This window comes from Phacochoerus africanus, chromosome 3 (genome assembly GCF_016906955.1).
Source record: "Phacochoerus africanus isolate WHEZ1 chromosome 3, ROS_Pafr_v1, whole genome shotgun sequence".
NCBI lineage: Eukaryota > Metazoa > Chordata > Mammalia > Artiodactyla > Suidae > Phacochoerus > Phacochoerus africanus.
The window spans coordinates 24,458,445-24,483,737 of record NC_062546.1 but is presented as its reverse complement, the minus strand read 5'-3'; the positions used below and the strand labels follow the sequence as shown (position 1 = coordinate 24,483,737).

At 38.1% G+C, this 25,293-nt stretch overlaps 1 protein-coding gene across 2 annotated transcripts in view; it reads right to left on the bottom strand.

The window, feature by feature from the left end:
* LOC125122642 (ubiquinol-cytochrome-c reductase complex assembly factor 1) overlaps positions 1-25,293 on the bottom strand; it is a 115,007-nt gene that overhangs the window by 75,829 nt on the left and 13,885 nt on the right. For both annotated transcript variants that reach the window (XM_047771234.1, XM_047771235.1), the window contains exons 2-4: positions 23,775-23,879; positions 10,625-10,720; positions 5,569-5,676 (exon numbers count right to left, since the gene is read on the bottom strand). In XM_047771234.1, coding sequence (XP_047627190.1) covers positions 5,569-5,676; positions 10,625-10,720; positions 23,775-23,879 — 309 coding nt within the window. The remainder of the gene's footprint in view (positions 1-5,568; positions 5,677-10,624; positions 10,721-23,774; positions 23,880-25,293) is intronic.

Genomic DNA, 25,293 nt, shown 5'->3' with positions numbered 1-25,293 from the left:
AGCCTGGGAACTTCCATATGCCACGGGAGCAGCCCTAGAAAAGGCGAAAAGACAAACAAACAAACAAACAAAAAGATTTGTATATTTTATTTTATGAACATTATGCCTTCATAAAATTAAATCTAAAAATGAAAAATAAATTCTTATGAGTTGAACTGTAGATATGAAGACCAACTCAGTCCTAAAGGAACAAGAATTTCTAGACTTTCAAAATATTTCCTTAAGGATACAATTAAACTAGTCCATCACAAAAGGCTTATAGAAGCTTATTTTTACTTAAAATGACAGAGAAAAGTACTCAAAGAGAATAACATAACAACTGAAGAAAAACCAATCTAGAATTTTAGTAGAGCTGTTATTAAGGTTCAAAATCACCAAGAATATACTATATCCAATACTATATAATATTCATATTTCAGTTTCTGATGGCAGAAATACCTGTAATACGTCATATGGGGGGGGGCAAATAGAACATATAACAAATGGAAACCATATATACTTATATGTGCAGTAATCAGCATTAGAAGCCCATATTTTTTTAATAATGATTTTCACTTTTTCCATTATAGCTGGTTTAGTGTTTTGCCAATTTTCTACTGCACAGCAAGGTGACCCAGTCACACATACATGTATAAGTTTTTTTCATCACATTATCATGCTCCATCATAAATGACTAGATATGGTTCCCAGTGCTATACAGCAGGATCTCATTGCTAAAAGCCCATATGCGAACAAAAGCCATGGCAAGACACTAAAAAAGAAGAGCAAATTAAACCTACAAGCAGAGTTCCTGTTGTGGCACAGCAGAAACAAATCCGACTAGGAACCATGAGGTTGCAGGTTCGATCCCTGGCCTTGCTCAGTGGGTTAAGGATCCAGCATTGCCGTGAGCTGTGGTGTGGGTCACAGACACAGCTAGCATCTGGCATTGCTGTGGCTGTGGCTCTGGTGTAAGCCAGCGGCTATAGCTCCAATTAGACCCCTAGCCCAGGAACCTCCAAATGCTGTGGGTGCAGCCTTAAAAAGACAAAAAAAAAAAAAAAAAAAAACTAAAAGCAAGCAGAAAGGATGATATATAAAGATAAGAGCAGATATCAATGAAATTGAAAAGAGAAAAATAACAGAAGAGCAAAGAAGCCAAATCTGGTTCTTTGAAAATATCAATAAAATTGATGAAACTTTAGTAGAACTTATCCAGAAATAAAAAAAACGGAGAAGATAAAAATTACCACTATCAGGAACCAGAGAGGAAAAGGAACTTCACTGCACAGCCTGAGGATATTAACAGGATAATAAGGGAATACTGTGAACAACTTTAGGCCAATAAATTTGATTACTTAGATGAAATGGACAAATTCATTTAAGGATACTAATTACCAAAGCTCACTGGAATAAATAAAGAACATGAATAATCCTATCTCTATTTTTAAAATTGGATTTGTGGTTAAAAACCTTCCCCAAAAGAAATCTCCAGGCTTAATGGCTTTACTAGTGAATTCTATCAAATATCTAACAATACCAAATCTACATAAACTCTTCCAGAAAAATAGAGGAAAGATACTTCCCAGTTCATTCTATGAGCCAACATTACCCTGATATCAAAACCAAAGTCATCAGAAGAAAGCAAAACTGCAGAACCATAGCCTTCAATGAGCACAGATGCAAAATTCCTTAACTAAATACAACAAATTGAATTCAATGCCAATATTTTAAAAGGAAAAAATATCAGGATCAACTGGGATTTATCCCAGGAATGCAAAGTTGATTCAGTATTCACAAATCAACCAGTGTAATTCACCATATCAGCAGTCTAAAAAAGAAGCATGTTTAACTTTTTAATACCTGCAGTTCTGGGAAGCATTTAACACAGAACACCTTGGGGAAGCACTGGTTTGTACCATCATCAAACAAATGATGTCATTATCCTAATGCTTTGGCCTTGATAGGCCTATTCCTATCCTTGAAACAGAGAGCTTAGGACCTCTGTAAGGTCTTCATTTCAGTCAACAATTTATTAAGCACCTAATTCAGTGCCCAACACTGATCTAGACACTAGAAATACAGTAGTAAACAAAGCACTTAAAAACTACTTTCATAGATCTTAAGGCCTAGTACCACTATAGATACCTTTATAATTTTTAAGTAAAATTCCTAATGGCCTATGTGTTCATTTGTTGTTGTTGTTAACTCTGTAATTTCCTTTAGGTCCTTATATATAGTATTCTAGGTTCATAATTAATCACTCTGCCTAAGGAAAGGCAAACTTGCCTCTAAAGCCCAAATCTTTCCTTGAGAAAGAGGTTTTTCCCCCACAACACGTTCATGAAGCATTCATTACAAATAATGAAGACCTCATCAGACTGGCCAGTGTATTTATACAGTGCTCATACTGTGGCAATCAGGAGTATTTTATAGTTCCTCACTTTTCCTGCAGCAAAGCCAAACCTTTATACTTGGGTGAGCCATTTTCCTGGACAAATCTCTAAAGCAAGTCCCTTAAGACCATCACACAAGGACTGGAAATAACAACTCGGGGAAAGAACCTCTTCAAGATTCATGCATTAATATAATTTAAGGAGGTAGATGGACTAAATTTCTACCCAGACAATACAAATTGTTCTGGTCCTCAGATGACTTCATGTTTATTTCATTCTAACTTTGGAAGACTTCATGGGTCTACCTGACTAAAACACAAGCACCTAAGACAGCTTTAGGAAATGAAAATAAGCTCTCCCACTAACTGATGCATTTTGTACCATCTTACAAGATGAAAAATGAATCTAGTAAAAGGCTTGCACTAACAGCTGTATGAGAACTGGAAGGGGCTTGAAGTCATTTGAACTTTCTATTCTGTACCAGAATTCCTTCTACAGCATTCTTGATTCACAGTCAGCTACATGGGCCCCTGTTCAAACAAGGCCAATGGCCTTGTGAGGCTACCTACTCCACTGGAGGACAACTCTTCTTAGATTTTTGTTATAATGAACATAAACCTGCTTCATGTAACATTCATTAAATACCATCTACACACTGGAAGGCCTCAGATTAAGTCTCTCCATTTTTTTTTTTTTTTAACATTTGTCCCTCAAATATCTGAGAACCAGCATGTCTTCTCTTTCCCAGCCAAACCATCCCTATTTCCTTCAACCACTCTTCATTCACCACAGTTTCTGAAGCCTTTACAAGCCTCACTGCCCACTTCTGAATGCGTTCCAGTTTGTCAGTGTCCTTCAGACCAGGAGTGACTTTTTGGCTTGATGCTAATCTGGAAACTGCCTATTCAATGACATGTGGCTGAATCTGCTAAATGTTATCTGTATTTTACCTGATATTGCTCCATAAGGATAAGTGAAAAAAGAATGATTATTTCAGGACAGTCAAATAGCCAAGGAAAAGCTATATCTAAATTCCTAATTATGGATCTAGAAGAAAAATGGAACTACACATGAGAACATTACATAAAAAGATGGAGGAAAGATGCTGCTAAGGTGGAGAGACAGCATTACTCCCTAATGAAAGACATGTGAAAACACAAAATTCAAAGATTTTTGCTAGTGCAATCCAATACAACTGTCTGCCATAGATTTCTCAGTTAAGATTTGCTGAAAAGGACCCACGATCTTTCAAAATGGAAAGTTACACCTACATTTTCCCACCCAAATTACACTAGAATGTCATACTTTGATGTTTTGATGTCACAAATTTAAAAATGAAGGTTACAGAAAGTAGACACTGCCACATCACAAAATATTTTTTAAATGCAAATATTAGGGACTTAGTTGAGATCACAAGGGAACCAAGAAAAATCAGAGACTAACTTAAACTAAAGTGAAGAAATTTTCCTGATGATTTAGTAATCCTTCAAATGGTAGCCAACTTTCCCTCTGGAATCATAAAAATACAGACGAGACAAAGCATATGGAAGAAACCAAGTGGAACTCAACCATCAAGAAATGAATAAAACAGAAATATTTTTCTTTTCTTTCTTTCTGCTCTCATTTCCCTTTCCTTTTAATTAATTTCTAACTTTCAAACAAAACACCTACTTTAAGTTTTAAATCCAAATACCACAAACCCACTTTTTAATAGAGGAAAAGATTCTGATGAATAAATTACAAATATACCAGGGGTTATGATTTGTCAAAGAATCATGATGTAAAAAAAAAGATAACTTTAATGAACATAACCAATATTTCATTAATGATTAAGGAGGCACTTCATAGCTATAGAGCCTTAAGAACATCACTTCAACCTATTATGTGTTATCTTCTATAATTTCAAAGCCCCTTATAAACAAAATACTTGTGGAAATACTGTTCAATTTATGTAAAAGGGAAATTATAAAGGGAAGCCTATATTTGCTACAATGAGAATTGTTGGGAAGAGAGCCAGACAATATAAGAAGAAACTAAAAGTGAAGTCCATAATAAAACTGAAATTCTAATTTGAATCCAACTTGTTAAAATGGTGTAACTGGAATAATTTAGTCATTTTGGGCAAAGCTATGATGTTTTCTAGAAAAGTCTTCCCTACTGCTTTGTGTTGGTTTGCTTTAAAATATAACGTATGACATAGGTTTATTCAACATTCTAGCAACGTTGAAAAGTATTAAAAAAGAACTTTTGCAATAATTGTAGGTAATAGCAGTACTAGGAGATAAGAACTCAATGACTGGTTTTTATTACTTTAATTGGTTAGAGGCATTGTTATAAATAAGTCCGGGGCAGTAGTACCTGATGCAGGGAGGACATTCATTCATTTACAGCAAGTACTATGTAACAGATAACATGCCAGGCCAAGACTTGATTAGGAATGGCACAGAAAATAGCCCGCCATAAAATGAATTATAACAAATCACAGAATTTATTAATTAATTTTTATTTTAAAAGTGCTTATTAGTAAAAATTTTAAAGAAAGTCACTATAATGACCTAGGGGAAATCACTTACAAAGCATAGAGCATAATGTTTCCTTAAGAATATCAGGATATTTGGCCCATCTAACCACTTAGAACTCATCTATATGGCATATCATGTAGCAAGGGCCTGGAAAGACCAGACTTTTTTTTTTTTTTTTTGCTTTTTAGGGCCACACGTGAGGCATATGGAAGCTCCCAGGCTCAGGCTCAAATTGGAACTGCAGCTGCTGGTCTACACCACAGCCATAGCAACCTGGGATCCAAGCCATGTCTAGGACCTACACCACAGCTCACAGCAATGCCAGATCCTTAACCCACAGAGCAAGGCCAGAGATAGAAACCACACCCTGTGGATACTAATCAGGTTTGTTACCGCTGAGTCACAACAGGAATTTATTGGATTACCTACTATGAGATACTCCTAAGGAATCCGATTAAGGGAGCAGAAGGAGTATTTCAGCCCCGCACACTACACAGATCTGACTTGAAACAGGGAGGTGGGGAGGGGGGCCAAGGGGACAACAACATATTTTGACACTCTCAAAATAACATATGAATTTCACAAAAAGCAAGGAAGAAACGTTAGAACATATTCTATGAGGAGTAGAAAGCATAGCTCAAAAAAAGTGAGAAAAACTTAAAAGACTTTACCCATTTACTGTATTTCAAAGGTCCAGTGAATCCCATGGCTTCTATTATCTTTGTAAAGGCACCAACTTTCTCCTCAACAGGCTGTGGGGAGTCCTTGGTAGTAGAAAGCTTTTTAACCAAAAAGAAGAGAAACAAAATTAGTTGCAATTTTTTTAAAGAATGCTTTTATTTCTCATTAGGTCTAAGAACATTTTTTATTGCTTAGATTTTTTTTTTCACCTAGAACTTTTCTTATTTTTTTTTCCAGTAAGTACCTTATCACTCAGTATAAACACATCTGGAACCTTAACAGATGTCCTCCAAATTTCAGAGCAGACATACCCACCTAACTGATCACATGCCCATGAACCCATGTCTAAGAAATGATAGATCTGGGGTATCAGAACAAAAGTTCTATGGAAAAGAGTACTTTAAAAAGTAAATTTTGGAGTTCCCTTCGTGGCTCAATGGTTAACAAACCCGACTAGGATCCATAAGGACAAGGATTTGATCCCTGACCTCACTCAGTGGGTTAAGGATCCAGTGTTGCCGTGAGCTGTGGTATAGGTCACAGAGGTGGCTCGGATCCTGCATTGTTATGGTTGTGGTGTAGGCTGGCAGCTGTAGCACCTATTTGACTCTTAGCTTGGGAATTTCCATATGCCTCGAATGCGGCCCTAAAAAGCAAAAAAAAAAAAAAAAAATTAATTGTGACCCCAAACTCCCAAAGAACAATTCATAGAAGAGAAATACTCTATTGTTTATTAACATCACAGAAACAAAAAAATACTGTCTGAAAGCAGTCAAAATCTATAAAAATTGGAAATCCTATAAAACTGGATTGTGATGATCATTGTACAATTATAAATGTAATAAACCGAGTAATAAAAAAATAATAAAAGTAATTCAAAGCCATAATCAACCAAAGCAGCACTGAATATTATTTATTTATTTATTTAAAATTTTATTGGAGTATAGTTGACCAGAGCTCTGGCTCTTCTATTTTTAAGGCATCTATTTTTTATTTATTTATTTATTTTTGGCCATACCTGTGGCATTTGGAAGTTTCCAGGCCGGAGATCAAACCCACACCGCAGTAGTCAGTGACCCAAGTCTCTACAGTGACAGCACCGTCTCCTTAACCCACTACACCACATTCCTTGGTAGTTGTTGTTGTTTTTATTACTCATGAATTTATAACATTTATGGTTGTACAATGATCATCACAATCCAGTTTTATAGGATTTCCATCCCACAACCTCAACGAATCCCCCCACCCCCCCCCCAAACTGTCTCCTTTGGAAACCATAAGTTTTTCAAAGTCTGTGAGTCAGTATCTGTTCTGCAAAGAAGTTCAGTCTGTCCTTTTCTCAGATTCCACATGTCAGTGAAAGCATTTGATGTTGGTGTCTCATTGTCTGACTGACTTCACTTAGCATGATAGTTTCTAGGTCCACCCATGTTGCTAAAAATACTGGTATTTCGTTCCTTTTAATGGCTGAGTAATATTCCACTGTGTACATGTACCACATCTTCTGGATCCACGCCTCTGTCGATGGACATTTAGGTTGTTTCCATGTCTTGGCTACTGAAAGTAGTGCTGCAATGAACATCGGAGTACATGTGTCTTTTCGAGTCATGGTTTTCTCTGGATAGATGCCCAGGAGTGGAAATGCTGGATCAAATGGTAGTTCCATTTTTAGTTTTCTGAGGAATCTCCGTACTGTTTTCCTCAGTGGTTGCACCAACTTACATTCCCACCAACAGTGTACTAGGGTTCCTTCTTCTCCACACCCTCTCCAGCACTTATTGCTTGTAGTCTTTTTGATGATGGCCATTCTGGCTGGTGTAAGGTGGTACCTCAGAGTGGTTTTGATTTGCATTTCTCTAAGAATGAGTGACGCTGAACATCTTTTCATGTGTTTCTCGGCCATCTGTATGTCTTCTTTGGAGAACTGTCTGTTTAGATCTTCTGCCCATTTTGTCATGGGCTTGTTTTTTTTTTTTTTTTGTATGGAGCGGTAGAAGGTGTTTATAAATTTTGGAGATTAATCCCTTGTCAGTCGATTCAGTCGCAAAGATTTTCTCCCATTCTGTGGGTTGTCTTTTTGTGTTGTTTAGGGTTTCCTTTGCTGTGCAGAAACTTTTTTTTTTTTTTTTTTTGTCTATTTGTTATTTCTTGGGCCACTTCGCGGCATATGGAGGTTCCCAGGCTAGGGGTTGAATCGGAGCTGTAGCCACCGGCCTACGCCAGAGCCACAGCAACACGGGATCCGAGCTGCGTCTGCAACCTACACCACAACTCACGGCAACGCCGGATCGTTAACCCACCGAGCAAGGGCAGGGACCGAACCCGCAACCTCATGGTTTCTAGTCGGATTCGTTAACCACTGCGCCACGACGGGAACTCCCAGAAACTTTTAAGTTTGATTAGGTCCCATTTGTTATTTGTGTTTTTATTGTCAGTACTCTAAGAGGTGGATCTGAGAAGATGTTGCTGTCATTTATGTCAGAGAGTGTTTGGCCTATGTTTTCCTCGAAGAGTTTTATAGTGTCTGGTCTTATATCTAGGTCTTTAATCCATTTTGAGTGTATGTTTGTGTATGGTGTTAGGGAGTGTTCTAATTTCATTCTTTTCCATGTGGCTGTCCAGGTTTCCCAGCACCACTTATTGAATCCTTTCACTTTCTTAATGCTATCTATCTTTTGCAACAAAAAAGTTTAAATTTTTCTGTAGTCCAATTTATATATTTTTTTCTTTTGTTATTTGTGCTTTTTTTTTTTTTGTCTTTTCTAGGGCCGCACCTGTGGCATGTGGAGGTTCCCAGGCTGGGGCTGAATTGGAGCTGTAGCCATTGACCTATGCCAGAGCCACGGCACCTCTGGATCCAAGCCATGTCTGCGACCTACACCACAGCTCACGACAATGCTGGATCCTTAACCCACTGAGTAAGGCCAGGGATTGAACCTGCAACCTCGTGGTTCCTATTTAAATTCATTAACCACTGAGCCACAACGGGAAATCCTTATTTGTTCTTTTGATGTTTTATCTACGAAGGCTTTGCCTAACACAGGTGAGGAAGATTTACTCTTATGTCTTCTAAGAGTTTTATAGTTTAGCTTTTTCTTTTTTGATTTTTTTTTTTTTTAGGGCCGCACCCACAGCATATGGAGGTTCCCAGGCTAGGGGTCAAATTGGAGCCACAGCCACAGCAAGGCAGGATCCTTAACCCACTGAGTGAGACTAGCGGTTGAACATGCATCCTCATGGATCCTAGTTGGGTTCAGTAACCGCTGAGCCACAATGGGAACTCCTGCATTGTCTTTTAAAAAGTTTGTGACTATGTATTGTACTCCCACAGCCGTAATATACTTGAGGGCAAGGACCAAGTTCTACTTTGTGTTTTCCATAAAACCAATGAATGAATTTTTTTCAGAATAAGATGCCGAGAGTGATACGTTTTTATTTCAATTTTAAAGGTAATTATATAGATACAGTATAAACTTCGAACAAGACAAAAACGATGTAGTGAAAACTATGTCCGTCATCCAGACCTGAACTCCTAGTCCCCCAGCCCTCCTCCTTAGAATTGGCAGCCATAACTACCATTACCAGTTTCTAGTGCATCTTTCCAGTGGTTTTTCTACACCTATACCAGCACATACTTAGAACAGAATCCAAAGTCTTTGTCATGGCCAATAAAGTCCTCCATGATCTGGCCTCTAGGGCCACCTTGTCAACTTCATCCCTTGCCATACTCTTCTTTATTCATTTGGTTCCAGCCAATGATACATTTCTTGCTCTTCCATGGAAACACCAAGCATTCTCTCCTATTGGGACCTTTGCACCTGCTGTTCTCTCTGCCTGGCATGCTCTTTCCCAAGATATTTACATGGGTCACTTTCTCATTTTATTCACATTTCTCAACAAATTCAATGAGGCTTTACCTAACCATCCTATTTTAAAAAACACCTCCCCTATCACTTTTTATTCCTGTCTTGTTTAGCATTTACCATTACCTGACATTAGCTTATAGTTATTACCTATTGTTTGTCTTTCTTCACTGGAATACAAACTCCATGAAGGCAGGAATTTTATTTCATTCTCTACTGTATGTTTGGCCTATGTTTTCCTCTAAGAGTTTTATAGTGTCTGGTCTTATATCTATGTCTTTAATCCATTTTGAGTGTATTTTTGTGTATGGTGTTAGGGAGTATTCTAATTTCATTCTTTTCCATGTGGCTGTCCAGTTTTCCCAGCAACACTTACTGAACAAGCTATCTTTTCTCCATGGTATATTCTTGTCTCCTTTGTCAAAGATTAGTTGGCTGTAGGTGCACTATACCACATTTCTGAATGTTTTTAAACTCCTGTATTTTTTAGTATAACAAATTTTATTAATGACTACAGAAGATAAAAGTTTTGCAATATACAAGTAAAACTCAAAGAAAACCCTTTTTTTTTTTTTTTTTTTGCTTTTTAGGGCCGAACCCCTGGCACATGGAGGTTCCCAGGCTGGGGCTGAATTGGAGCTGCAGCTTCTGGCCTATGCCACAGCCATGCCAGATCAGAGCTGCATCTGTGACCTATACCCCAGCTCACGGCAATGTAACCCATTAGCAAGGCCAGGGATTGAACCCGCATCCTCATGGATACTAGTCTGCTTCTTAACCTGCTGAGCCGTAACGGGAACTCCAAAAAGCCTATGCTAATGCTAAGCCTCTGCAAATGAAGGCAAGCTATACAACTATAAAGAAATTCTCCAGAAGTTAAATATTACTTTATCTTTACATATAAAAAAAAAAATCCATAACGTTTTTCTCTAAAGTGTTTTCAAGCAAAAGAGTACAATGGAAGAATCATAGGACATGCGATCAAAAGTCTTGTTCCAATATGTAGTTGGTCTTTCTCTTCCTATCCTTGTGACCTTGGGCAAGTCGTTTTATTTCCCTGAACCTCACCTTCTGCCTTCGATAAAATTTCTTGCCTCATCCAGCTAACAATTTTGCTGAGTTTCAAATAAGAACACTTGTGTGAAAGCACTTTATAGACATAAAAAGAACCTGTAAGTCTCACCTTATTTGTGGTGTGATACTTCCTACTCAGCTGAACATCTACTCCAGGAATCTGTTCTGATCCACCACATGCTAGGGCCTGGCTCATCTGGGGCCACTAGGGGATTAAAAACAAAACAAAACAGATATAAGCAACAATGAGCATTCACTTAGAGGGTTAATATGAGCAGAGCTGCTTCAAAAAATAAAAACTATAGAATCTATCCAACCTTGCTTAACCTAGCTCCTGATGATATGACCACTAAGAGGTTCCAAAATGGGCACCTAGAATGGTGTCTGGTACATGCTCAATAAACAGCTATTGAATACCTGAATAAATAAAGAATACAAAGTACCTTTCACTAAATAGGTACTCAATAAATAGTACTAGCTTCCATCATCACCATCATCATCATTATTAACATCATCAAAATTGTCTTCCTTCTATGTTCACACTGCATTTGAAAGCACTTTGGCAATATAATGCCCATTAGTTACAATTATCATGTGCCAGGCACTATATAGGTGCTTCACATATAGTATATTACATAATCCTCACCATAATCCTATCGGGTTAGTATTATTATAATGAAGACCAACCAAACATAGTTTGATTCCTAAGGAAAAAAACAATATACAAGAGACCCTCAGATAACATTATTCACAAGAGTGAAAAACAAGGGAATAAGTCTAATAAGAAAGACGACAGTTAATTAAACTAAGGTACTCAATGGGAAATCAAGTAGTCAGATTTTTAACAGATTTTTGGGAACCACACCCACAGCATGTAGAAGTTCCCAGGCCAGGCACTGAACCTGTGCCACAGCAGTGACCTGAGCCACTACAGTGACAATGCTAGATCCTTAACCTGCTGTGCTACAAGAGAACTCCTAATAGGTTTTATTTTTAAAAGAAGTTTTAGGTTCACACCAAAAATGAGCAGAAAGTACGGACAGCTGCCATATACCCCCATCCCACACATTCACAACATCCTCCACTATCTGTATCCCCAACAGAGAGGTACATTTTGTTATAGCGGATGAACCAACACTGACACAACATTATCACCTAAAGTCCATAGTTTGCATTAAGGATTATTATTTTTAGCAACATGGAAACACACTTATAATACATATAGAATTATGAGTAAAAACATGAATGCATATGGGCAAGTCTAAAAAGGAACACAGAGAAAGGAAAGAGATACTTTGTTATGTTAATAGAATTATGGAAGAGTTTCAAGAATCGAGTTTCCAAACTCTCAGTAATGCTGATTCCTTTACAGTATAAAGGGATGGGGAAGAAGCAGGAAGAGAGTTCAACTCTGAAAGAGATGAGACACATGAAACAAAAACAAATTTTTAATTTAATCCCAATGAAGGAAAAAATAGAATTTCTAATTGTGGGTAGTTACTGTTTACTTTTCTTTCCAAACACGGATATTAAAAGATTAGTTAGGATTCTTCTGGTCAGTCCCAAGGACGCTTATGCTTTAATTCATAAGCATCAAGCAAGCTTTGTGACACAGAGACTAAACACAGAACACCTTCCATTACATCACATATATCAATGTAATGGTCCACTAAAACATGAAGCACTTAAACAGGTTCAAAGAACACAACTAACGGCAGTTTAAATGGGCTATGCTGTGGGGTGAGTTCTATTAGGTGACATGATCTTTTTCTTCTCCTAGAGCTCCTGGAGTAACCAATGGATTCCTTATGCAGCTGTCTCACCAATTCCTATATTTCTGTCCTATCATTATTCATGGGTTAACATCGAACACTATACTGAACTACTGAAGTACCTAGGTATCTAGTACCAAGGGCAACAGCTAGTTTCCCCCTACCTAAACATATCTATAACCATACACATTTACTTTTTTGTACTATCCATTCCTGCTCTTGCCCTCCCCAAAAAAAGACTCTCTTGACCCTTAAAAACATTATTTTACTGTTTAAATCTAAAAGATATCAAATAACTTCCTGTGAAAGACAGAAAAAATGCCCAAAATATTTAAATGTCACTTTTTTGAAGAGGCCTTTTCTAATCATTTTATCTAAAATAGTTTCTTATCATCCCATTATTTTCTATCATAGCAGTAGTCTGTTCATTTCATTCACAGTACTCACTACAATGTGCAATTACATATTCATTTACATACATACTTATTTTCTATCTCCACCACCAAAAATATCCATGAGGGTAGGAACTAGGTATATTACTGGAATCAAGTACGGCGCATTATACAGAGGAAAAACTCAAAATATTTTTTCAATGAACAAACCCAACTATTTGCATAGTTATTTCTTATTACATCTTTCTTATTCTTATCCACAACATGCCATGCATACATTTTTCATTTATCCAACCTTTATTAAATACCCACAATATACTGGCCCTTGTGCCAGGTTTTAAGATAAAAGATAATCCCTGATCTCATAGAGCTTATAATCTTGTGGATAAGAGAAAGAAATCTCACCACACAAGAAACAAAACCAAATGTCACATTTAAAAATGTTTAGAGACCACCTACCAAACACACATACACACACACAGAATGTTAGAAAGAGCTGTTCCAGAAAAATCCAATGGTAAACTCTTTTGTGGGCAGCCCCTCATTAAAAGAAATATTAAGATTTCACCCTTATTTTTTGCTTCCAAAAAGGTTCTGCCGAGTTCCCTGGTAGCGCAGCAGGCTAAGGATCCTGCACTGTCACTGGTGAGGACTGGGTTGCTGCTGTGGCACAAGTTCCATCCCTGGCCCAGGAATTTCCACATGCCTCGGCTCGGGTGGGCATGGCCAAAAAAGGAAAAGGAAAAAAAAAAAAAAAAAGCTTCCAAGAGTGAAAAGACCTCCCTGATGTGGAAGGAAGGAAGGAAGAAAGAAAGGAAGGAAAGAGAGAAAGGAAAGCGAAAAGGAGGAAAGAAGGGAAGGACTCAAGAAATTCTTAAAACACTATATGTGTCTGGTCTTTTTAACAAAACTATAAGCTCCACCAGGGCACAGTCTATCTTACACTTCTTTTATTTTCTGTCCCATTGCTCAACACCATTCTGGGCATGAAGTCGGCAGTCAATAAAAACTAGGTGGGTTTTTTTTTTTTGTTTTTTTTTTTAATAGAAGGACAATCTGGAGAAGGTCCAGAAAAGAACCGCGGGAGTGATCAAAGAGATGAATAAAAGGTCCTAGTGGAAAGGTTAAAATGAATTGAGGTTGTTTAACTTGGAGAAAAAACAAGTGAAGAACTAAGGAGTAACTTAGAATAACAACACTTGAGCTGGAAGGAATCTCAGAGATCTTCTAAGTCCAACCTTTTCCTTTCACAGATGAGGAAACTAAGACCCAGGGAGAGGTTGTAACTTGCTTAAGGTAGTTTTAGGACAAAAAAAGTTTTTAGGTTTCAATTTACAAGGTGAGGAGAAAATTTACCCAAGTAATATGAACATAAATAACAACAAAAATATCAGTTACAATTTGATGAAGATCTCCAATATGCCCAGCACCTATATGTTTGGTATTTTACTTACGTTATCTCACAAAATCTTAATATTCTTTTAATGAGGGGCTGCCCACAAAAGAGTTTACCATTTGATTTTTCTGGAACAGCTCTTCAAAACTTGTATTATGCATTATAGTTTACACATCTCATTTCACACAATAATTCATATTTTATTTGGTTTAAAACAAATTTAGAGATAGGCAGAGCTGGAACTTCTGACTCTTTTTCTCTTTCCGTAAGACCATGTTTCTTTCTCACCTTTGCGTTTTCACTCATCTTCTCTACCCTGCCCTCTTTTTTGTTTTTGTCTTTTTTAGGGCCACGGCCATGGCAGATGGAGGTTCCCAGGCTAGGGGTTGAATCAGAGCTATAGCTGCTGGCCTGCACCATAGCCACACCACATACAAGCTGTATCAGTGATCTACACCACAGCTCACGGCAACTCTAGATCCTTAACCCACTGAGTGAGGCCAGGGAATCAAACCTTCCCCCTCATGGGTGCTAGTCAGATTCATTTCCACTGAGCCACATCGGCGGGAGCGCCTACCCTGCCCGCTTTATAAGGCTTATCCATCATCTCTTTTCTAACGGCTCCAGGTCTTTTCTATGTCTAAATTTCAGTTGTTTATTGAAGTATAATAAAAATACAAAAAAGGCCTAAGTCATGAGTATATAGCTTAATGAATTACTCCAAAGTAAACATAACCAGCACCCAGATCAAGAAATGGGACCCCAGAGTTCCCGTTGTGGCTCACTGGTTAATGAATCCGACTAGGAGCCATGAGGTTGTGGGTTCAATCCCTGGACTTGCTCAATGGGTTAAGGATCCGGCGTTGCCGTGAGCTGTGGTGTAGGTCGAAGACGCGGTTCGGATCCCGTGTTGCTGTGGTTCTGGCGTAGGCCGGTGGCTACAGCTCCGATTCGACCCCTAGCCTGGGAACCTCCATATGCCGCAGGAGTAGCCCTAGAAATGACAAAAAAAAAGAAAAGAAAAGAAAAGAAATAGGACCCTGGAAGATCTTTGATCGCCTTCTAGTCACTATCCCTCATCAAGGTTGACCACAGTCTTCACTTTAATCACCAGAGAATAGTTTTATCTTTTTTTTTTTTAAAGACAAGGTTTTTTGTTTTGTTTTGTTAGGGCCTCACTTGCAGCACATGGAAGTTACCAGGCTAGAGATCCATCTGTGAGGTGAGGGATCGAACCCGCATCCTCATGGATACTAGTTGGGTTCGTTACTGCTGAGCCACAACGGGAACTATTTTACCTTTTAAACATATAGTATGTAATCGCTTGTTTTTGTCTGCTTTCATTCAACTTTGTTTTAGAAGTTCATCTTTGTTATTCTGTAGTAATAGTTTGTTCAAAATGTTATCTCTATTTTTGTTGTTGTTGTTGTTCTGTGGGTCCGAAGCCAACCCTTGTTTTATTAAAATGTGTACAGGGGGAGTTCCTGTTATGGCTCAGTGGTTAGCGAATCCGACTAGGAACAATGAGGTTGCAGGTTCAGTCCCTGCCCTTGCTCAGTGGGTTAAGGATCCGGCATGGCCATGAGCTGTGGTGTAGGTTGCAGACGCGGCTCGGATCCTGCATTGCTTTGGCTGTGGTGTAGGCCAGTGGCTACAGCTCCAATTAGACCCCTAGCCTGGGAACCTCCATATGCCGCGGGAACAGCCCTAGAAAAGGCAAAAAGAAAAAAAAAAGTGTGCAGGGGATAGGAGAGGGCAAGGACCATGTCGTGTTGTGGCAGTGACAGTGTGTGCAGACACCAGCATCATAGCCAGGCTCTACCTTCTGGGGCTGTCCTACAGGCAACTCTTGGGAACTAGGTCTGGCTGGAACCTGGGAAGAGACCAGATGAAGCCAGTCTTGACCAGAGTTGGCCATGGCAGTCACACCACCGAAGGAGGCATGGAGAAGGCCACTGGGTCCATTGAACAGTGAGGATTTTTTTCACTGTTCATATTGTCTACTTTGAAGACACTGAATTCTTACATGTGGCTCTGGTGTCTTCCAAATGGTCCCCGCAGGCAGGGAGGCAGTGGCTTACCAGAAAGTAAGCTCTCTGCACCTTCCACTGGTTTTGAAATCAGAAGCCCTGGTGCAGCCAAATTCACAGGCAGAAGCAGACTTCAGGTCCAAACTGCCTCGGACAACACACACATATGGGCAACACACAACAACCTTGCCAAGTTGATACTATTTTTTCCCATTTTAGACATAAGAACACTCAGCCTGGAGTTCCCGTCATGGCGCAGTGGTTAACGAATCCCACTAAGAACCATAAGGTTGCGGGTTCGGTCCCTGCCCTTGCTCAATGGGTTAAGGATCCGGAGTTGCCGTGAGCTGTGGCGTAGGTTGCAGATGCAACTTGGATCCCGAGTTGATGTGGCTCTGGTGTAGGCCAGTGGCTACAGCTCCAATTGGACCCCTAGCCTGGGAACCTCCATATGCCTCGGGAGTGGCCCAAGAAATGGCAAAAAGACAAAAAAACAAAACAAAACAAAAAACAAGATTTGGAAAAAAAAAAAAAAAGAACACTCAGCCTCAAAGAAGTAAAGTTCATTAAAGGGTAAAATATATTTAGACCTATCTTCTCTTCCCTATATCTTGCTGCTTTAAGAAAAACTGAGTAGAGTTTAGTAACAGGCTTATGCATACTTAGCACCCAGATCTTAATTTCTAAATATTCCAAGTACCATTATTCAATAAAAGGAACCAGAGAAAGCATTGACTCTAGGGCTAGGTTCGATCCCTGGCCTTATCTGGTGGGCTAAGAATCCAGCATTGCTGTGAGCTGTGGTGTGGGTCTCAGACGTGGCTCGGATCTGGCATTGCTGTGGCTGTGGCATAGGCCAGTAGCTACAGCTCCGATTGAACCCCCAGCCTAGGAACCTCCACATGCTGCAGGTGTGGCCATCAAAAGCAAAAAAAGCCAAAAAAAAAAAAAAACCCTCCTGGGCATCTATCCAGAGAAAACCACAACTTGAAAAGACGCATGTACTCCAATGTTCACTGCAGCACTATTTACAATAGCCAAAATACTATTTACAATAGCCAAGAAACAACCTAAATGTCCATCAACAGAGGAGTGGATAAAGAAGATGTGGTACATACATATCACAATGGAATATTGCTCAGCCATTAAAAGGAAAGAAATAACAGCATTTGCAGCAACATGGATGGACCTAGAATTTATCATGCTAAGTGAAGTCAGTCAGACAGTGAGACATCAGCATCAAATGCTATCACTTACATCTGGAATCTAAAAAAAAGACACAATGAACTTTGCGGAGCAGATACTGACTCACAGACTTTGAAAAACTTATGTTTTCCAAATGAGACAGGTTTAGGGGGATGGGAAGTGCACTGGGGGTTTGGGATGGAAATGCTATAAAATTTGGTTGTGATGATCGTTGTACAATTATAAATGTAATAAAATTCATTAAGTAATACAAAAAAAACTTTTTTTTTTTTGTTTGTCTTTTTGCCATTTCTTGGGCCGCTCCCTCGGCATATGGAGGTTCCCAGGCTAGGGGTCTAATCGGAGCTGTAACTGCCAGCCTACGCCAGAGCCACAGCAACGCGGGATCCGAGCCGCATCTGCAACCTACACCACAGCTCATGGCAATGCCGATCCTTAACCCACTGAGCAAGGGCAGGGATCGAACCCGCAACCTCATGGTTCTTAGTCGGATTTATTAACCACTGCGCCACGACGGGAACTCCCAAAAAAAAAATCTTTTAAAAAGCATGTAGAAAGGAACTAGAAGGAGTTCCCAATAACCAAAACATGGGACAATATGATTAACAAAATAAATAATGAGACTAATGGAGAATGAGTCATAGAACAAACTAAACATCCATTAACTCATACTAATACAAATGAATAATTGAATAAATAAACAAATGGAAGTATTTGCTGTGGCACAACAGGATCAGTGGCATCTTTACACTACTAGGGCACAGGTTCAATCCCCAGCCCAGGACAGTGGGTTAAAGGATCTGGCATTGTCACAGCTGGCCCAGGAACTCTATATGCCACCAGGCAGCCAGAAAAGGGGTAAAAAATGAATAAATAAATAAATGGAGATGAAGTGACTACTCTTCCTTACAGCAGAATTCCAATCAATAAATGCAGTAGGGGAGTGCCCGTCGTGGCACAGTGGTTAACGAATCTGACTAGGAACGATGAGGTTGCAGGTTCGATCCCTGGCCTTGCTCAGTGGGTTAACGATCCGGCGCTGCTGTGAGCTATGGTGTAGGTCGCAGACGAGGCTCAGATCCCGCATTGCTGTGGCTCTGGCACAGGCCAGTGGCTACAGCTCTGATTAGACCCCTAGCCTGGGAACCTCCATATGCCGCAGAAGCGGCCCTAGAAAAGGCAAAAAAAGACAAAAAATAAAAAATAAAATAAATAAATAAATGCAGTAGGTAATGATGTCATTAGACAATGACTATTAAGCAAGCTTCACAGTAATGACTGCTAGTGCAGTCAGGAATCAACAGAACTACCACATGATACAGCAATTCTACTTCTGAGAGGAGAGAATTCTACCACTAGCCTACCAATGCCCACCATAAAAAAAAAAAATTCAAAACAGGATCTTGAAGAGCTTCCTGCACACTTATATTCACTGCAACATTATTCACAAAAAAGCAAATGTGGAAGCAACCCAAATGCCCACTCACAAAAGAATGGATTAAAAAACTGTGATATATAGATACAATGGAATATTTTACAGACTTAAAGAAAGAAATCCTGTCATATGCTATATAACACAAATAAACTTTGAGGACATCATGGAAAGCAAAATAGGTCACAAAAGGACAAATACTATATGGTTCCACTCATATGCAGTATTAAAGTAGTCAAAATCATAGAAAAAGAAAGGAAGGTGGTTGCCAACGGTGGGGGGAGAATTTTTAATGGGTATATATTTTCAGCTTTGGAAGATGAAAAAGCTCTATAACAATGTGGATATATTTTATACTGTTGAACTGGATACTTAAAAATGGTGGTAACTTTAAGGTTATGTGGGGGTTTTTTTTACCATAACTTTAAAATAATTAATATGGAGTTGCTGTTGTGGTGAAGTGGTTAACAAATCCGACTAGGAACCATGTGGTTGCGGGTTCAATCCCTGCCCTTGCTCAGTGGGTTAAGGATCTGTGTTGCCATGAGCTGTGGTGTGGATCAGCAGCTGCAGCTCCGATTCGACCCCTAGCCTGGGAACCTCCATATGCCGCGGGTGCGGCCCTAAAAAGGACAAAATAATAAAAATAAAAAATAAAATAAAATAATTAATATGTATCATTAAAAAAAAGAACCATCAATGGATATTAAAAGTAATGAGCAAAAGTATGATAAGAAACAGGATTATTTGCATAGTTTCAAAGTATCTTCTCACAAGATACTTGCTGATTGCAAAAGGGATAACAGTAACTTTATAGTACGGAAACTTGACAAACACCAATTTAATAACCAAGTGATCAAGGTTAACATCACCAGTAATAAGACATACTGTCATCATGTTTCCCCTGATATGATGCACCGAGAAGGAAACAGTATCACTTCTGCCAAAAATGCATAGCCTCAATCTAATTTTAAGAGAATGTTAGATGAATCCAAATTGAGAGACCAAAAAAAAGGAACATTAATGGGAAAGAAGGTAAACTAGAATGTGGTTTATAGATTAGTTAATAGTATTACATTAATGTTCATTCCTGGCTTCAGTAAGTGCACTCAGGTTACATAAGATGTTAACATTAGAGGAAACCAGATGAAGGGTACATGGAAATGTTACTATTTTCAAAACTTTTCTTTAAGTTTAAATTATTTCAAAATTTAAAAAAAAAATTAAGTAAACTCATCAAAGTATAACAGAACTTCAAGAGGTTATTTAGAAAAGACAGAGATGAGAGTCCAATGACCCTAGCCTTTTGAAAATGTTAACAGGATTATAGCATTGGACATTAAACTAGAGATCATCTGATACTTAACATTCATCCAGTGAAGGCTACTTCTATGTCATAACCCAACAGTCTTCCAACCATTGCTTGAATATTTCCAGCAAGAGTAAATTTACTTTGTCAAAATACAGCCAACACATCCCATTACAGCACAATTCTAGTTAACACAAAATTCTTCCTCATTCTGAGCCAAATCTGCCTCCCTGTCAGACATGTACCTGTCAGACATGTCATTCTGAGGCAGAGTTTTCCAACCAGGAGAACTCAAAGATGGGAAGATGTGCCGGTGAAGTAAGGTCAATATGACAAAATGTCCAGTTTATTTACCTTGGTTAAAATTATACCTTGCCAGCATGAGATGAACAACTCTAAGTTATTTACACGGATGCTTTGCTATAATGTTCTCCCAGAGCCTAACACAGTACCTGGAACATATTAGGTACTCAAGAAATGTTTACTGATTCAAGGGATGAGGCACAAGTTAGAGACTGATATAATGAGTTCTTCCTCCACCATCTCTGCATATATTATTTACAAATGATTTAGAACTATAGGATAAATTCTATCAAAATTTTCCAATGCACACAAAAAATAATAGAATACGGCCCAACTCTGAAAAGAAATAGTTACACGACAACCTAAAGTAGATGCCCTTTCTGCACAAGCATATTCTACATTTATTCAACATTCATTTAGTGCCAGACTTAGTGAGAAGCCCAGGAAACACAGGGGACAAACAACAGATATCCTCAGAAGGGCAAGGCTTATACATTAGTTGGAGGTGATTACTCAAATATTTGAAAATATTTATATAAATAAATTATGTAATTAATATATATAACTATCAAAATAATTTTTCATTGCACTAAATATGAAAAAGTTAATGGCTACAAAAGGAATTCATTTATATTGGGAGCAAAAATAAATTCCCAGTAGATAAATGGAGAAGTGATGTAAGCATACAATTTTTACAAACCAGGATACAACAGAGAACACAGAAAAATGTTTAACCCTGATGAAGAAATGCAAAGCAAGACAACGCAACATTTTCTACCCAATTAGTTTAAATTTTCTACCAATTAGTTTAAATGTTTCTAAAAAAAAAAACCACTCAATTTGGTGTTGGACAGCTGCATGGAAATCAATGAAGTTATTAGAACACACCCTCACACCATACACACACACACACAAACTCAAAAGGGCTTAAACTCTTAAATATAAGACAAGACACCATAAAACTCCTAGAACACAGCATAGGCAAAACATTCTCTGACAGAAATCATACCAATGTTTTCTTAGGTTAGTCTCCCAAGGCAATAGAAATAAAAGCAAAAACAAACAAATGGGACCCAATCAAACTTATAAGCTTTTGCACAGCAAAGGAAACCATAAACAAAACAGAAAGACAGTCTACAGACTGAGAGAAAATATTTGCAAATGATGTGACTGACAACACATCATTCATTTCTGAAACATACAAGCAGCTCATACAAGTCAATAACAAAAAACAACCCCATCAAAAAATGGGCAGAAGACCTAAATAGACATTTCTCCAAAGAAGACACACAGATGGCCAATAGACATATGAAAATATGCTCATCATTGCTAACTATTAGAGAAATGCAAATCAAAATGACAATAAGGAACCACCTCACACCAGTCAGAAAAGTCTACAAAATACATCATTAAAAAGTCTACAAATAGGACCTCCTGTTGTGGCTCAGCGGGTTAAGAATCTGACTAGTACCCATGAGGATGCGGATTCGATCCCTGGCCTTGCTCGGTGAGTTAAGGATACAGCCTTGCTGCCAGCTACAGTGTAGATGGCAGATGCAACTTGGATCCCATGTTGCTGTGGCACAGGCGAGCAGCTGCAGCTCCAATTCAACCCCTAGCCTGGGAACTTCTGTATGCCATGGGTGCAGTTATAAAAAGGAAAAAAAAAAAAGAGAAAAAGAAAAAGTCTACAAATAACAAATGCTAGAGAAGTTTTAGATGAAAGAGAATCCTCCTACACTGTCAGTGGGAATGTAAATTGATGCAGCCATTACTGAAAACAGTATGCAGGTTCCTCAAAAAACTAAAAATAGAGTTGCTATATGACCCAACAATCCCACTCCTGGGCATATATCCAGACAAAACTATAATTTGAAAAGACACATGTACTCCTATGTTCATAGCAGCACTACTTACAACAGTCAAGACATGGAAACAATCTAAATGACCATCAACAGATGAATGGATAAAAAAGATGTGGTACATATATGCAATGGAATACTACTCAGCCATTAAAAAGAATGAAATAATGACATCTGTAGCAACATGGATGGACCTAGAGATACGCATGCAAAGTAAAGTAAGTCAGAAAGAGAAATACCATATGATATTATTTACATGCGGAATTTAAATTCAACATAAATCAATGAAACCTCAACTTAAGATATAAAGAAAAGACCTGTGGTTCCCAAGGGGGAGAGGGTAGTGGGGGAGTAAGTGATTGGGAGTTTGGGTTTAGCAGAGGCAAACTACTATATATAGGATGGATAAACAACAAGGTCTTACTGTGTAGCACAGGGAGCTATATTCAATATCCTGTGACAAACTATAATGGAAAAGAATATCTTTTTTAAAAAGAACGTGTATGTGCACATATATATATATACATATATGTGTCACTTTGCTGTACAGTGTAACACAACTTTGTAAATCAACTCTACTTCAATAAAAAAAAATTTTAAATACGCAATTTATGGAGGTAAAGATGAAAAACTAGTTATATATACCTTGCTGGTGGCAGTATAAATTAAAACAATGTTTTGGAAAACTGTTCATACCCTTTGATGTAGGGTATGCCTTCTAGGGTTATTATTAATAAATAAGAAAAATAAGAAAAACCCCATATAACAAGAAAACAGTAACCTAATTAAAGTCTATAATGGCAAAAAAATTGGAAATAATTTTAACATGAACAAAGACTAAATAAATAGAAAAACACACAGCCATTTCAAAAATTATGAAATCTACCTCACAACATGAATAATGTCTGCTCTAATAAGTGAAAAAGTATCAGAACATAAAATTCTGTGGACATTTGTTAAGGTACCTAAGGAAACAATTGGTATACACATACACACTTAAGGACTGGAAAAGAACCAGCAGATGCTTTTGGGTTTGAAGTCATGGGTGATTTTTATTTCCTTTACTATTAAATTATTTGTACAATTAGCAAAAATTATGAGAAAAAACTCTCAAGTAGATTCAAAGTAAACTACATTATAATGAATCATGTGATCGATGGTAAACTAAGGCCTCGAATAATTGTTCCTTGGATTTTATGTTCATAGAAAAAAAAGAAACACTTCTTATCCCAAATAAAAGTGGCACAAAGTGGCTACAAAAAGAAAATGAAGAAAGGTTAACTCTGTGATGAATATCTGGAAACACTCCCAACAGTAAAAATCATCAGACTGTAGCATGGTATCCTAGGCTAAGTTCCACTGCTGGGGTATTTAGAAGCAACACCCTAAATACCATACTGTAGGAATCAGTTCTGAACTGACACCACAGAGATCCAGAATTTGTCTCATGAGGTTTTTCCATCACACAATTTGGTTGGCTAATCTATAAATACATGACATTTACACATACACACTAGGGGTTTTTTTCATACCAAGCAAAGAAACAACAAATCTTACCTGGGAAGTACCAGACAGAGACCTGCTCCACTGTCCCTGTGTAGGAGACACAAGTACCAATTGGCTGCATACTGGAACCCACTGGGAGATGCTAATCCGGTTCCTCTAGAGGAAGAAGAAAATATTTTATCAGGAATCCATATCAGACTCTTTATGTGGAAGGCAAAGAGTGCATCTAAGTTTAGAAATCCTGCCAGAACAAGGCACATGAAAGGAGAATTTCTAAAAATAGGACCAAGACCAAGCCTTCCCATGCTCATCTCTCCAAGGATAAAATGTACTCCTGGCTACTGCAGACTAAAAGAATTCTGGTAATAGCTGACTCAGGCAGGAGGACATGAGTTCCCTCTCAAGAGAGTAACAAAATAAACCTACTTCAGGCATTTTACAACTAGATTATCATTTAAATTAGAGTTTGCAAATCCTTTTCATAAACACTGATTATCTGCTCTTCATAGAATCCCTTCATAGTAAACAGTACCAGGATTACCACTATCCCCAAAAGGATGAAGAAACTAGTGCTGAAATTTTCAGGGTGGGAAAACACGCTTGGGGAACTTGATTTCCAAGACAGAGGGAAATTAAATGGCTGTTAGAGCTGACTGAGGTCCAGTTTTTCCCTCCGACATTAACTGACCTTGAAAAGTCTCTGGACCAAAGTGAAAGGCTACGCTGGAGAAAGGAGGAGCTCTATCTTGCTAAATGAGAAGCCTGCTTTATTTTATGAACCTGAAATATATTGCACTGTATAAATGGCATCCATCGACAGAGCACTGGAAATATCTATTCTAGGAACCAACTCTGGGGAATCCATGGGTTTCGTTCACTTGGCCTGCAGACCTTATAGGTCTACCTAATGCAGACTGGATATACAAATTGTTTGAAAACACTTTGCCAAGCATCAACTACAATACTAGGACTCGAAAATCTGGATTCCAGTTTAAACTCAGCTACTTAATATAATCTTTAAAGGTAAGTAAACCTCTACGATGCTCAGTGTCCTCTTAACAATTATTAGTAACACTTAGAAGCACTTACAATGTGCCAGGCACTTTTCTAGGTACTTTACAAACATGAATTCATTTAAATCTTATAATCACCATCCAATGACTTAGGTATATTGTTATTATTCCATGTATATGGATAAAGAAAAGAACATATGAATAGGATAAGTAAATTCCCAAGGTTACACAGTTAATAAATGGCCCGGTTTATTTGAATCCAGGCAGCCCAACTCATGTATCCATCCATGCTCATTTATGGGATGAAAGGGTAAAGGAAACATCTCCAAAGTCTCTTCTAGCTCCAACACTCTATGACCTAGTCTTGAATCAATTAAAATATAGCATAATACTATGGAAAAAGTCCTATACTTGGAATCAGAAAGCACTGAATTGACTCTTGGCTCTGCTGTTGGTAAACTATGAATCTTTGTTGCCTCTTTTATAAAATAAATTAAAACCCTTACCTCTCAGGATTTTAAGAGAAAAAAATTAACAAATGTACCCTGCAACTCAAT